This window comes from Conger conger, chromosome 3 (assembly GCF_963514075.1).
Source record: "Conger conger chromosome 3, fConCon1.1, whole genome shotgun sequence".
Taxonomy (NCBI): Eukaryota; Metazoa; Chordata; class Actinopteri; order Anguilliformes; family Congridae; genus Conger; species Conger conger.
The window spans coordinates 31,574,394-31,590,290 of NC_083762.1; the positions used below are offsets into that span (position 1 = coordinate 31,574,394).

A 15,897-nucleotide genomic window follows, 5' to 3' on the forward strand; every position below is an offset into this window, starting at 1 on the left:
TAAACCAGTTGAGGTGAGTTAACTGTGAAAACAACTGCTTTAATTGATAAATGAAGTGCTGAGTAACAACAAAAGCCAGTACACCCTCCGGCTCTCCAGGACCAGGAGTGAGGTCCACTGGCCTACTACCTTCATTAAAAATAAAGAATAATGATATAACTGAATATGACTTTTGCAGCAAAAATTATTCTGGTTGACCAGTACTGTGATCTACACTATTAGGTAGACTTGTATTCCAGCTTGTTAATGCAAATATTTAATCAGCCAATCATGTGGCAGCAACTAAATGCATAAAAGCATGCAAACATGGTCAAGAGGTTCAGATGTTTTTCAGACCAAATGTCAGAATGGGGAGGAAATGTGATCTAAGTGACTTTGACCGTGGAATGATTATTGGTGCCAGACAGGGTGGTTTGAGTATCTGAGCAACTGCTAATCTCCTGGTATTTTCACACACAACAGTCTCTACATTTTGCAGAGTATAGTGCGAAAAATAAAAAACATCCAGTGAGCAACAGTACTGCGGGCAAAAACACGTTATTATTAAGAGAGGTCAGAGGAGAAGGGCCAGACTGGCCAAAGCTGACAGGAAGGTGACAGTAACGCAAATAACCACACATTACAACAGTGGTATGCAGAAGAGCATCTCTGAACAGAATGTGTCAAACCTCTGAGTGGATAGGCTACAGCAGCAGAAAAAAATAAGTCTAATAAATAGCAAATAAAGTGCTTACTGAGTGTACCTCTTCTGTTTCTTATAGATTTGTATGTGCTAAGGAGCATGACTTCAGAACTCCAGGAAGAGGCTCAGCACAGACAATGTCTCCTTCTGACTTCTTGGACAAACTAATGGGCAAGACATCAGGCTATGATGCACGGATAAGGCCAAATTTCAAAGGTACAACTTTGTAATTTGAATGTTACCAATTTTTTGATTGCATTGTATGGATTAGATCCACATTTGTCAACTGCACAGTAAAGGTTAATAGTAATGCCCCACTCAGGATGTCCTTTCACTCATATTTATTTCACAATGAAATGCTTAACCCCTGAAATAATTGTGGCACTACAAAATATCTCAACAGGTGGAATTTACTATCTTTAACCATTTGGACCACTTTTCATGTCCACATTTACCTTCACTCTAAAATAGTTTTATACATTCACGGATTTGGAGCTCTTCTCTCGTAGATGTCAGGAGGATTCGACTTCAGTTTAAAACAGATCTAGCATAAATTTGCTATTAAAAGGGGTGGAAATATGTGATAACACTTCAATTGACCATAATTCTTCTTTTCTTCACAAGCCCTCATTTAATTTTCGCTCACAGTATAAACAAATCCAAATCCTTTGAGGGACTGAACGTTAATCTCCTAATCAGTGTTTTCCAGAGATTCCATACTAAAAAATAAATTAAGATCATGATTCCTGTTCTCTTCAGGATCATAAATGGAAAGGGCTCAAAAGCTTTGAAATGCAATGTGAAGGTTACTGCTTTGCCAATCTCATTAGAAAAACATGGTTTTTCTGTAAAGTGGAGAAACCGGGAAACTGGATATCGAATTTTTGGTTGCCATAGTTGTCGATTAAATCATTTAAATATCACCATAAAGCAATGTTTTGAGAGCTGCTCTTTTTCCTGAAGGGGAGGGCATAATAATGAATAATAACAATAACAATTATAATAATTACTAATAATAATACTGGGAAGATTGTAATTACAAAATGAGAAGCCAGGCTAGCTAGCTAGGAGTCAGCACTGTGCAGGATAGATGTATAATTCATTTGAATCCTCAATACATGCACTTCACACATTGGGACACTAACTGACACTTTCCAGAAGTTCAGCCAAGGTCTGGATTGCACTTTGTAAAGTCTTTCACTGTGTCCTTGCTTTTCTCAACTGGTGGTATGCATTAAGGGTGAGGTTATCTCCCCTCTCCCTTGACTGTGAGTGTGACATCACTGTTGTGTGGTCAGAGCAAAGTGAAATAGTGCCTGTTTCACCACAAAGCTTACTAAAGAAGTGTGCCAGTCAAAGACCCTATTGTATACTGGGTCCACTGAATTAAGAAGCTAAAGGGATTCAACTTCCAAAAATATCCCAACAAGTAAATCAGAGAATACCAGAAAAATACAAAAAGATACTTTTCATTCAGGTGCAAAAGCAATGCAGTATATTATTCATTATCGTCATGAGCAGACAATATTACTCCACGTCAATGCTATTAAAAGGTCTGCTAATAAATTGAAAATTAAGAACAGACTATTAAGCCAATTATCAGTGCACCACATACAATGCTGCACACAATTTCACCAAGATCTTTTTACTTATTTGAAAGTGAAATTGTATAAAGATCTTGGCTCAGCTGCTATTATATCTACTATTACTCACTGACAAACCTTAAAAATGAAAACACACAGCAAAACCTGAATTAAAGAAAATTCTGATAAAGCACTTTTTAAAGCAACACAGTATTATTCCCAGTTGGACTCATGCAAACTTGAATTAATACTGAATATTTTACAGCCTAGCTTGCATACCTGCATTTACTGCACAACACACATCACATACATGTCGACAGTGGCAAAGTAAAAACCAGCATCACATTAGTGGCAGTAGTACAGTAGCTTCTGCCTGGGTTCTCATGTATCACTGACTAACTGATTCGCTTGTGCACAGATCACATAGGGAGAGATATCTATTTTATGGGTAGGCTAAGAGGTGCTGATAATATTCATCCATAATAAAATGCTCAGTGTTATCTATCTCTGATAGCATGCACACTCGATCCCTGATGGACTCACATAAACTATTAACACCGGATATGTTACCGTGTAGGTCACATACAGCATTGCGGTTTCTCGTTAAAGCAGGTTAAAGACAGTTAAAGCACCAGCCATTGTGCTTTAGCTGGCTCTACATACAGTATTTTATCAACTGTGGAGTCATTGGGATGACGTCTAAACCAGTCTATAAGCTCATGTCCTCAAACCTCCAGCTGATCCTTTTGAACAACAGATGCTAGCAGGGCAGCTCAAGGGAATCACTTTTAGCTGGCAGAACATCTTTCTGTATGGAGTTGGTTTTCTCCTACTAATATCAAATGCAGCCACATTAAGACCTGTGACAAATAGAGTTTCAGTCGCATTAAACATTGATGAAAAACTCACAAATAGAAGGCAGCCATTATATTCAATATTAAAATGCTTTAGTCTTCCATGTAATTTAAAATTTAGTAAACAGTACTCGCCATTTATTGTGTGTGCTGTGCATGTGTGGGTCTGCATCTGTTCAAATCTGCTGGGTTATTATGTATTTATGGTTGTGTTTTAAAATTGAAAACAGTTGAGTGGGGCACTGTTTTTATTCCATGTGGCAAGGGAATTCCCTCCTGTTTTCTAAAACGGCCATTAAATTATCCCCTTGTTCTCAGAGGTAAACACTAAGCAATGCAAAACAGCAGGCATAAAGATGTCTGCTCAAACCTGAATGTACATGAAGAAACTGTTTAATTACAAACTGAATATTGTGCATCAGCTCCAGAATATAATGCCCCAGTGGTAGAGTAATATGTTGTGTTTTTGTGAGAACAAGACTAGTATGTAGAGTGCAGTCCATAAATATTTGGACAATGGAACAATTTACATTATTTTTGATTAGGTTATTAATGATGTTCCAAACAGTTCATTTTGGTTAGCCAATTGTTTAGCCTATATCGCTAGCTGATTTTTTTCTCTCAGCCTCATAATGGGTTCCTTGACAGTCATTGGCAGAACTCTGGTCCTCATGTTGACAAATCCCAATAACATACTCCAAAGGCAATCAAATGCCAAGAATCAACACTAGATACTTAAAGCTGTCTTATACCTGCACTAAGGATTGAATAAACCTGTCCAATTACTTTTGTTCCCCTAAAATAGGGGGACTATGGATAAAAAGGACATTTCTACACAGATCGACTGACAAACTAAAGGCGACAGCCTGCATGTTAAAATATTTTTTACATTTAAAATCTAATATGCTGGTGTACAGAGCCAAAATAACAAATTATACAACTGTCCAAATACTTACGGACTGCACTGTACCACTGTACTTGTGTCTTCACTTCTCTTTTCTTAGCAGTCATTATATTTTACTCAGTTGATATTTACCATGTCTCCATTACAAAGATAAAAATGATTAAATTAATTTGCTTCATTTAACATATTTATTCCATCACATTTAGTTAATTATGTCAATTATGTGCAATACAGCCATTGGAAGAAACCAGAAGCATGTTAGATCCAATTATTGAAAAAGAAAGGCTTCACTGTTGTGATTTGAATAGATGCAAAAGGAACCAAATGGTTAAACTTTATTTGTTGATTTGCTTGTTGTTGTGACTCAAATGAAAAACATGTTGCATGCATAATGAGATTCATTATAATCATGGCTAATCATAATTAATCTTCTGCATTGTTTCATAGAATGCTAATATAACACTACAATCAGCAGCAGCTGAATGAGATATATTGATATTTCTCATATACTGTATTATTATCTCCAGCAGCAGGATAAAATTGAACAGCTTTTACAAATTATTACATATTACGAGACATGACTTATTTCCCAGATGCATGTGCTGCTTTTTTTTTTGCAAGAAGTGATTTGATCTTGCTTTACTTTTCAACATGCATCACCACATTTTCATTGCATTCCACAGGTCCTCCAGTAAACGTTACTTGCAATATTTTTATCAACAGCTTTGGCTCGGTCACAGAGACAACCATGGTAAGTGTCGACCTGTCTCAGTTTTACAGTCTGTGGTGAAAAAAGTTATTTGTCATTTGGCCTTCAGGACTGTCTGTCAATATACTCATGGAAATCGGGCTGTTTTCTTGATTAAAATAATAATTATTTTTATCCAGGAATGTCCCATTGAGTCCCATTACAGCTGTACTTATTTAATCACGGTGCCTAATTTGCATGTTTATACCACCTAATTTTCCAGAGTCGCCATTTTATTTTCACAATCGACTCCGCAGCAGTCCTTAGAAAACTAGATTATTTGCATTGATGTTCATAAATGGCTTTTATTCACTGCAAGAAATATCAGTGCTGAGCTGGGAATATCACTCCAACCTTTCTCTCCAACCGTTCCGCTGCAATCCATGTTCCAGGATAACACATCAATCAAATATTTTCTCCCTTGCCCTTGAAATGGGCAAAAAGGGGATATGGGGTCAAGACCTGCACTTCAGTCAGATATTTTGTCGGGCGAAATTACTAAATTACGACTGGTTGTGTAATTACAAAATTACACACCCAGAAAGCTCACCTTTACTGCTTTGACACCTTTCAGAACAAAATGCGTTGATTGATGCAACATTTGTGAGAAGCTTGCAGCTCAGGAAGCTGGCACATAACAAGTCTAGTCGCTTTATTGAATTCCACCATAATTAATCGTGTCATAAAAATTTGCCAGGACAGACATGTGTCAATGTTCTACAAAATTTGATGTTAATTTTCACACTGAAGTATGCTAATTGGAAAGTGATAATGCTGTTGATGGATATGAAATGAGAACACATACCCAAGTTATTTTAAACATTGCATCCTCTTTTCGTTCCAGTCTCTGAGTATCGCACAGCTTTCATGTTAAGACCAAAAAACCTTTACATTAAAAACGTGTGTGGTTCTACAGTATGTGAGCATGTGCATCCTGTGACCTGTCATGAACACAGTGGAGGTAAACACTGCTAAGGTGGCTCCATTCTATGGCCAAGCTATGACTTGGTCATTCTACAAGAAAAAGGCAAAAGCATCATTCCATTTAATTTTAATTTGGCCTTTTAGCGAGCTGGCCAGATATAGTATCTGTAGAATATAGCTGGCCAGCCTGACTGTGGAAATGTGGCAAAGGTTTGCTTTCAGATAATAGTCCTCATTTTGGCTAAATCTGAAGCGACCATGTTGCCTCACTCATAAATCTTGCTGCTTCTTTAGGACTACAGGGTAAACATCTTTCTGCGGCAGAAGTGGAACGATCCACGTCTGGCATACAGCGAGTACCCGGATGACTCACTGGATCTGGACCCCTCCATGTTAGACTCGATTTGGAAGCCTGACCTGTTCTTTGCCAACGAGAAGGGTGCCAACTTCCATGATGTCACCACTGACAACAAGCTGCTGCGGATCTTTAAGGATGGGAACGTGCTGTACAGCATCAGGTTAGCCACCATTCTTTACACCTGATCTACACCTGAATTAACACCTGACACCAAATTATATGAGCAGAGATGTGTGATTTTAAATCAAGCAAATGCCCTTACTTAGACAGTGTGCCATTCACACCAGCTACACATTATATAATTTCCCAAAAGCTTGCCGCATGACTACGTGTCGAAAACATCTTTTATCCTGATCACGTATTGAGTATCGGGTTATGTGAAATCTTAGTTTAATACTCCAGAAATGTATGAGAGTCAATGTCTGTCTGTAAGAGTAATTAAATACAACTTTTCACCTGTATATTCTGTATGTCGCTCTAGATAACTGCCAATGCCTACCAAGTGATTGTAATGTAATGTATCAGCAAGTTTCCCTCAAACACACGCAGTGCAACAGTGAACTGCACCAAAATATTATTTAAAACATATTACCATATTGTGCCATAAACAGATGTTGTACCATTGAATGTTACATTTAATTTAAAACTCTTGAGTAATTCAGATTAAGGTTACTGGTCAAAGGTAAAACTGCAGTACCTTACAGTGTCTCACTTGAGATTTTAAACGATGTTCTCTGAGTCCCAAGCCCACACTCTTAATGACCACAATGCTACACAGTCATACTTCTACCAAAAGCTGATGTATCTAAGTAATGCCATTTCACTTGTGTCCAGAATCCCTGAAATACAAAGGAGAGTTCCTACATATCTGCAAGTATTAAAGGCATCTGGGATTAGTATCATTAAAATAAATTACACAAATAGAATATACTGTATATTAAATTAGAAGTAAATAAAACAGTACACTATAAAAAAAAACATACAGAACATTTGATCTCTCTTTGACTAATATAAACGGTGATAAACTGTTAATATTTAACTTGGTAATCATTAGATAGAGACATAAATAGTGCATTGAAATGACAATATGTTAAATTTGTTTCTTTTTTTAAAGGCTGACACTCATTCTGTCCTGTCCCATGGATCTAAAGAACTTTCCCATGGATGTGCAGACCTGTACCATGCAGTTGGAGAGCTGTGAGTTGAAGTTCATTTCACTACCGCTAAATCCCATTTGAATGAGCTGAATTACGTGTAGCATATATAAATAAGTGACATGTCGTGTTATTGTACAGTGAGTTGAAAACTACCAAAGGGCAAAATAAATGTCAGTAATGGTTTTCAGTTAATTATCCATGAAACATTGGCATCAAACAGAAAATGATGAAAAAACTTGATGTAGTGTCTACATTACACAAATTTCTTGGAGCTTCAAGTAGACATAAAGTGGATGTAAAGTTACAGTCACTACATCCAGCATGCATAATTAATGAAACCATCTGGTTATCACTAAATTAATTTGATGTAACAGGTCTGCAGAAAAAATAAACCCTTCATTCAATTGCCAATATTTGGAAAAGGTCAGATATTGTGATGTAAATGTGATGTGATATGTGTCTATACAATTTATTTCCATTGGTTTCACAAAGTTCGCTGAACTGAAACAGGAGGTAAACAAAAACCGAGTTCTTGGGTCTTAATAATATTGAAAAAAGTGTTGCAAAAGTGTACAGCAAAAGTAAAATATTTTTACTGTTTCTCTTTTTTTAATGAGCTGTGACACACTTAAGTTGTTATTGAGAAATTATTGTACAGAGTAGTACCGAATCCCTAATACATGAATGAATGCTTTGAAAAGGCATATGATTCCATGGCCATATATTATTCTTTTTGGTGCATACTACTGGACATTTAACAGCATGCCAACAAAATACTTGAATCTATCTGTTTTTTCCAGTCGGCTACACAATGAACGATCTCATCTTCAAGTGGCTCGACAAGGGTCCAGTGCAGATATCCGAAGGATTGACCCTTCCTCAGTTTGTCATGAGAGACGAAATGGATTTAGGCTACTGTACCAAACACTACAACACTGGTAAGAGGGTGCAGTAAAGCAGGACATATTCTCTGTACACCAATCAACAGCGATTGGCCATAAGCAACCTGCATTTGCTGAGCTGTACCTTGCCCTGCTTTTGCTCTCAGGTAAGTTCACCTGCATCGAGGTGAAGTTCCACCTGGAGAGGCAGATGGGATACTACCTGATCCAGATGTACATCCCCAGCCTGCTCATCGTCATCCTGTCCTGGGTGTCCTTCTGGATCAACATGGACGCTGCCCCTGCCCGCGTGGCCCTGGGCATCACCACTGTTCTCACCATGACCACCCAGAGCTCCGGGTCCCGGGCCTCGCTGCCGAAGGTGAGTTAAACAGGGGAACACCTGAGAAACCCACATCTCACCAACCCTGTCCGGCACAATACGTTCTACTTCCTGTAGGATAAGTACAAAACATCGTAACTGAAACATGTAAATGCCATGCATGATGAAGACAGGACTTAGATTTTATCTTTTTTTTATATGTTAGTATATGTATTTTCTATTGTTTTAATGTAGACTCAGTGAGCACAGTAGCCTATCCACTTAGAGGTGTGTTCAGAGATGCTCTTCTGCATATCACTGTTGTAATGTGTGGTTATTTGCGTTACTGTCACCTTCCTGTCAGCTTCGACCAGTCTGGCCCTTCTCCTCTGACCTCTCTAATTAACAACGCGTTTCTGCCAGCAGAACTGCTGAACTGCTGGCCACTGGATGTTTTTCACACGATTCTCTGCAAACTCTAGAGTCTGTTGCACGTGACAGTCCCGGGAGATCAGCAGTTTCTGAGATACTCAAACCACCCTGTCTGGCTAGTGTACAGTGATCACTGAGTGTATATCGATACTGTGTTGGCTTGAAAAAGAGATTTCAGATCTCAATGAGATAACAAATTAGCATATTAGTAATCATAAGCGCCTTCAGCTGTCAATAACAGCTACCCTATTCTGCACAGCGAGGCTAACGGTCCAATTAAATGTATAGGTAAATCCCCAAAATGTTTACCTTTTCAACTTTTTCGCATTTTGTTCATTGCAGCACTGACAGAAGATTCATCACACAAATATCAATGTAAATTTGATAAATTACATAACGTACAGTATATAACTTCTTTTAGCAATGGCGACAAAACAATAAGGTTTTAAAACATACTTCTCAACCAGGTACTCAGCTGCTATGGCTGGTGATGCTGATATGTACAAGAGATGTCACAGCTGCCACTAGTGTCAAAATCAAACTTGTAATGTTGACCTCTGTACAATCCAGCACTTGAGTGTCCACATCAGTGTTACATTTGATGTGAGTGGTTATGAATGCTCTAGCCAGTGACACTCCACACTTGGCAAAAATAGTTTCTATCACATTATGAAGATAAACAGTGGGTCAAATGCATTAGCTGACTGGCTGTGTTGCGATTGACAGGTGTCCTACGTGAAGGCTATTGACATCTGGATGGCCGTGTGTCTTCTGTTTGTGTTTGCTGCTCTACTGGAATATGCTGGAGTTAATTTTGTCTCCAGGCAACAGAAGGAGTTCCTCCGGTTGAGACGAAGACAAAAACGACAAGACAAGGTAAGATTTTTACAGGAATCTGTGTTGTTCTGCTGACACTTGAAACCACGTTTGACCATGGTATGGTGGTTTGTACAAGGCGGTTCTGATGTCTCAGAAACAGCTGCCCTCCTGGGATTTTCTAGCACTTCAGTCTACAGGCATAGTGGTCGGATGGTGTATGCCTTCTGATGCCAAATGCAATCAACACAGGTGAAAAAAAGGCTAAAACCTAGACTAGACACTCACAGCTCTTTTAGGTGTGAACAATGCAACAGAAAACACATGGGCAACAGCTAACGCCTGTCAGGTTATCTGTAAATCTTAATTTTGCAAAGTCGGGAATTTATCGAAGAACTGTCTCTTTAGAAATGCACATATACCATTATTATATTCAAATCCAAATGCCTTCATTATGTAGCAGAAATAACAAATTTCACTCTACTGTCACCATGGTAGATTACATGTTTGGTATTTCCAAAATATTTGATATGCTGGATGCCTTCATTTATGATAATCTTAAATCTTAAATATCTTAAAAAGTCAAAATATTATTATTAATATTAAAAAGAACAGACATCTTAACAGTATGTCAGGTAATGCCAGTTTACTCCTGTAAATGATGCATATGTGTGCTTAGTAAAAGGAGGCCTAAAGTGAACTCTATCCAAGCGGTTTGAAATGTGTCTGTGGGCGTTATCTATAAAGAGGTGCCGCAGTCCAGCTCTCAGACACAGCTACACCTGAGACTTTGCTGGAGTGAGGAATTTAGCTGCTGGCTCCGCTTTGAGGACACATGAGTACATAATGGATTCACATGCCTTGTTGCTTGAAAGCCACCCTCATTTGCATCTATGCGCTTAACAGTCAATTTATCCAGAGGCACTTAGACACACCTTACTTATTCATGTACGGTCCATTTATACAGAAGGATATTTGAAGCAATTCAGATTAAGTACCTTGCTTGAGGGTACATCCATGGCAAGGTCAGTAGCCTAACCATTGTACTGCTATCACATTCATTTGAACTATGTGCACCACTTTGTTGTACATTGCTCTGGATAAGAGCGTCTGCCAAATGCCTGTAATATAATATAATGTACACTCCAGCATCTACATTTAACTTAGGCACAAAGCTTTTTTCATTCATGATACTTATGAAAAACTCTCTGTGTTGAAGCTTGTATCCCATTTTTGTTCGATTTTGCACTGCCAGGATGAACACATGAGGGATGGACGTTTGAATCTAGCGGCCTACGGAGTGGGTCCTTGTCTCCCGGTCAAGGATGGGACCACTGGCAAGGCTACTACGCTCAATGCCACCTCTGACACACCACCACTTCTCAGAGAAATTGACATGCCCAGGAGGAAGTATGTGGACAGGGCAAAGAGGATCGACACCATATCCAGAGCAGTCTTTCCTATGGCTTTCCTCATTTTCAACACTATCTACTGGATTACCTATAAGATCATCTGGCATGAAGACATCCACAAAGACTGACCGCCGTGTCCAGTGGGACTTCAGATAAAACCATATGATGACAAAAATATATACAATGCACAATAATCTTCCTCATGTCCCTAGTGAATAATATTATGAAATGTGCAATGCGAGTGTTTGCGAGGGGCACGCAAATATAATGTGATGTGTTCTACGTAGATAAATGGACAGATGTTACTTGTATTAATTATTGAAAAAAAGAAAAAGGAGTGAATAAGTATTATGCTAATTATGCTCATTTGTAACTTTTACAGTGGGGGTGCAAAAATTTGGGCACATCTGGTTTAAATGTCTATTATAATTAATCTGTATGTGATTGAAAGCAAACCTGAACTCTAAACGGTACAGAGTTAACCATGAGACCTTTCTGCAAATTTGATAGCTATTTCCAGTTATTTCCAGCTTTTATTTCCAGTTATTTCCAGTTTTTACTGTTTCTAAATTATTTTTAAAAATGGGCCCTGTGCAAAAGTTTAGGAACCCTTTTGGATTATTCTTTATTACTTTTCAAAAAGATGAATACTAACGCCCAGACCCAGGTGATTTACTCGTTGGGGCTTCGATGAGTCAGATGAGTATAATTCCAGGGCTGAACTTTTTATTCTGAAGTAACTCCATGCCTTCTAAAGTATCCAAGTACAGTGGCAGTTCTGTCTGGTGTTAACAACCATGGGTTTCTCTAAACAGTTGTCCAAGGATTTCAGAATGAATGGTTAATTTCCAGCAAGAGGGAGAAGGCTACAAAAATTCTCAACATTTCAAACCTATTTCCACTGTCAGAAACATCATTAGAAAATGGAAGAAAAATGGAACAGTAGAAGCCAAGGCAAGGTCTGGAAGACCAAGACAGATTTCAGATAGAATGCCTATCTGACCTGGTGCTCAGAAATGCTCAGAAGAACCCACACATCACTGCAAAATAGCTGAAAAAAAGAGTAGCAAACAGGTCTAGCTGTTCACAGGACAACAATACAACATAAACAACAAAGACATATTTCCAGACAGAACAACCTCAACACAAAATTAAGTGTCTGAAGTATGCAAAAGAAAACATTGAGAAGCCTGAAGCCTTTTGGAACAATGTGCTTTGTCAAAACCAAAATTAAACTTTTTGGCCACCAAAAAAAAGTTTGGAGAAAAAAGTTTAAAGCCTTTGTAGAGATGTACACCTTGCCAACTGTAAAGTATGGAAGTGGATTAATTATGCTCTGCCACTGGGGGCACAGGAAATACTGCGCGGGTGGAGAAAGAATGGTTTCCACCAAATATCAAGAAATTCTAGAGGCTAATGTTCAAAGGTCAGTCCAGATAAGTTGAAGAGAGGTTGGGTATTCCAGAAAGACAATGATCCAAAGCATACCTCAAAATCAACCATGAAGTGCCTCCAGGAAAGATGATGAAGGTTTTGGAATGGCCACCACAGTCCCCAGACTTGAATACTATTGAAAATCTGTGGAGAAACCTCAAACATGCCGTACATGCAAGGAGGCCGAAGAATATTTCTGAGCTAGAGGTGTTCTGCAGGAAGAATTTGGAAAATTTCAAAAAGAGAGAATTGAAAGACTCTTTACAAGCTGTTATCGTTGCCCGAGGAGGAGTTATAAATCACTGACTGACAAAGTTCTAACTGACAGGGTTTTGCACAGGGCCCTTTTCCTTTATTTATTATTTTGAAACTGTAATAAATCAAAATAAATGTAATCTTGCTTTAAAATTTGAAGAAATGTGTCATGTTTAACGTTGTACCATTTAGAGGTGAGGTTCACTTCTGTTCACTTAATATTATATTAATTGTAAAATGTGTGCCCAAATTTTTGCACACTACTGTAATACTGCAGGCAGTCTATGATGAGTTGATGACACAACCACACTGTCTATAGTCCAGACACAATGTACGGTAACAAATAATGGACCCAACTTTCTGTTTCAATTCTGCAAATATATTTGTATGACATAGCTGAAGCTGATAAGCATTTCTTAATGAATGAATGCACCGTGCAGTTTGTTGGTTTTGTGTGAAGGCCATTTCAAATGGAAGGGCAGTGTGAAAATGTACATGAGAGTATTGTAATTAAGTTCTTGAGCATTTTGAACAGGTGAATAATAAGATATTGTGAACAGCTCTATTTATTACTGAGCATTATGCATAATTATGTTAATACATCCATATTGTGTTGTTTCATGTACATGTACGTCTAATTGGACCTTGAAATGTTTTCTGGTTAAAGGTCAGTAGTCACTTAGAAATGACTTGGTAAAATTATTCTACTATTTACATGGCCAATTACTGAAACAGCACACATTGGTAAACACATTACTCAATAGTCTAAAGCCTACATTTTGAAAAGCTTGTGCTTGTCTTTTCTGACATAACTAATGTCATTTTGTATATCTTTTGAGAGTTTGGAATCATCTACAGAGAGCTTTCTTTTGATATATCAGGAATACATTTTCAAGCACATTATCATGCCATTGTTGTACTTTGTTATTTCTGACTACATTTGGGACCGTTTAGCAAATCGAGAACACAATTGTAAACACTTAAAAAATACATAATTGGAAAATCTTCTTTTTTGTCTAATATATGTAAATTACAAGGTGCAAAATGCAAACCTCACACCTGTTGTGGGCCTGTGCGTACATGTGTGGCACATACGTAGGTTTTTATTCATATTGTTCAACTCATATACAGTATGTTGTCTATAGTCATTTACATGGTTTAGGCCAGTAAGCTAAGCAAGTCTAGTTTTAATATGGTTAATTAACATGAAATAACAATTTATGTAAAGACTCAACAATGGCTTCAAATACCTAACAAGCATCATATTGATGAATTTGATGCTTGTAATAAGTCGCAACCTGCCTGCCACTGACGGAGAAGAGGCAGAAGAACCAGAATAAGAAAAACAAAAAAAATGAAAAGGTGTTTGGCCCAAATTCAAAACTAATATTAGTTTGTTACTTTATTACTTGCTTCCCATTTTTCCTTGAAAAAACTGCCTGTTCCAGGTGGGACATACTGTATGGTGGAGTCTGTATGCCACCCAACTGATGCTAATGAGCTAATGGCTCTTTTTCAGCAGTGGCCACTTCTCTATCAATTACCCACTCTGCCTTTGACCAGTCAGATTACAGCAAACCCTATGAGAGGATGGTGGACTGTCGTGTTCTCCTTACAACATAAAAAAATTAAAAATTGCCCGTTCCTTTTAACTACACAATACGATGGAATGCCTGCTGAACCGTGGAATCTCTCCGGGTCACTTACAGAGTGACATAAATGCAAGGTGATGTGGTGCTGCTAACACAGGTTAATGGGATTCAAAGCTAGCCCTCAGGCCGCCACAGCAGGAAGCATTTACCTGCTTGAAGGAAGTCTAAATAGGAACCACCAGGACAGTTTATTGAGGCTAAAGGATGGGGTTTATTAGCCCTCTTGGAGACATCTGGATTGACTGGGCTTTCTCTTTTTCACTTCGTATCACTTTGTTCCAGATAAGCAATAGGATCATCAATAACTGCATGACAAATGAAAACAATCCTGTCACAGTGTTTATATTTATATGTAAGTCCATACTACTTAGTGGTTAAATCTTTGAGTACTGCAATATTTTAACACAAAAATAACTGACTGTGCACATAAGCAAAATTAAGAGGGTGATATTCCATGGTCCAATCCACTTAGTAAAGTGTGATTTGTACTGTAATCCTAATTATTGTTAATTACTGTTGAATATTATTACTTTTTATGTAGTGTTAGCAGCCGTGCAATTAACACGCATGTTCAACACACATTGCTGTACATTGCAGTACTATTGAATTAAATGCAAATTCAAACATTGATAAAGTAATGTTTTCAGATATCATCCACATATACACTCTGAGCACTTTGAGATTTCTACTGCTGTAGCCAATGCACTTACAGTCATTAACAAGGCGTTTCTGTGTGCAGAACTGCTGCTCCCTGGATTTTTTTGTTTATTTGTTTTTTTGCACCATTCCTTGCAAACTCCTTGCAGACGAGTGTGTGTGAAAATCCCAGGAGATCAGCAGTTTCTGAGATACTCAAACTACCCTGTCTGCCAAAAACAATTCCAAACAATTTACTGCACACACATGTTTGAAGACTTAAATTAAAGAAGAGGCTTGTACCACAGAAATTTGAGACAGAACTAATTTATGTAATTTACTAATTTATGCATGTACATACAGTTTACACAAAAGATACACGAAAATACAAAGCAATTACAAAACATCTTATGTTCTTATAGTTTAGCACTGAATATCTCAATTCCTAAGTGAAGGAGCAACCCACAACTACTTCATATTTGTGCACAAACTTGATGTCAACAAAATATGGTAAATATATCTATCGGTATTCAAATTCTACATTAATTTTCCCAAAACCGTACCCAGATGTCCTCAAGTGTCCCCAAATCTCTCCAAATACAAAACATCTTTGATCAGAAAAGCAAATCTTTCTATTAAAACTGATTTTTTTAAACAAAATGTAAAGAAAATGTGTTTTATTCACCTACACTCAGTGAGCACTTTATTAGGTAGAGCTGTACACAAGTTGGTTAATGCAAATATTGAATCAGCGAATCATATGGCAGCAACTAAATGCATGAAAGCATGCAAACGTGGTCAAGAGGTTCAGCTGTTTTCCAGACCAAATGGCAGAATGAGGAATAAA

General features: G+C 37.8%; 1 protein-coding gene across 2 annotated transcripts; it reads left to right on the forward strand.

Moving 5' to 3' along the window:
- The first annotated feature begins 761 nt into the window (after positions 1–761).
- LOC133123853 (glycine receptor subunit alpha-2-like) lies at positions 762–13,770 on the forward strand. Of its 2 annotated transcripts, none has more exons than XM_061234496.1 (8): positions 762–898; positions 4,747–4,774; positions 5,990–6,213; positions 7,168–7,250; positions 8,011–8,148; positions 8,259–8,473; positions 9,572–9,721; positions 10,917–13,770. In XM_061234496.1, exons 2-8 carry the CDS (start codon positions 4,772–4,774, stop codon positions 11,199–11,201), a joined length of 1,098 nt encoding a protein of 365 aa, XP_061090480.1. In that variant the 5' UTR covers positions 762–898; positions 4,747–4,771; the 3' UTR covers positions 11,202–13,770. The 2 variants fall into 2 exon arrangements, with proteins under 2 accessions (XP_061090480.1, XP_061090479.1); XM_061234495.1 differs by having other exon boundaries at positions 776–898; positions 4,707–4,774.
- Positions 13,771–15,897: the final 2,127 nt, after the last annotated feature.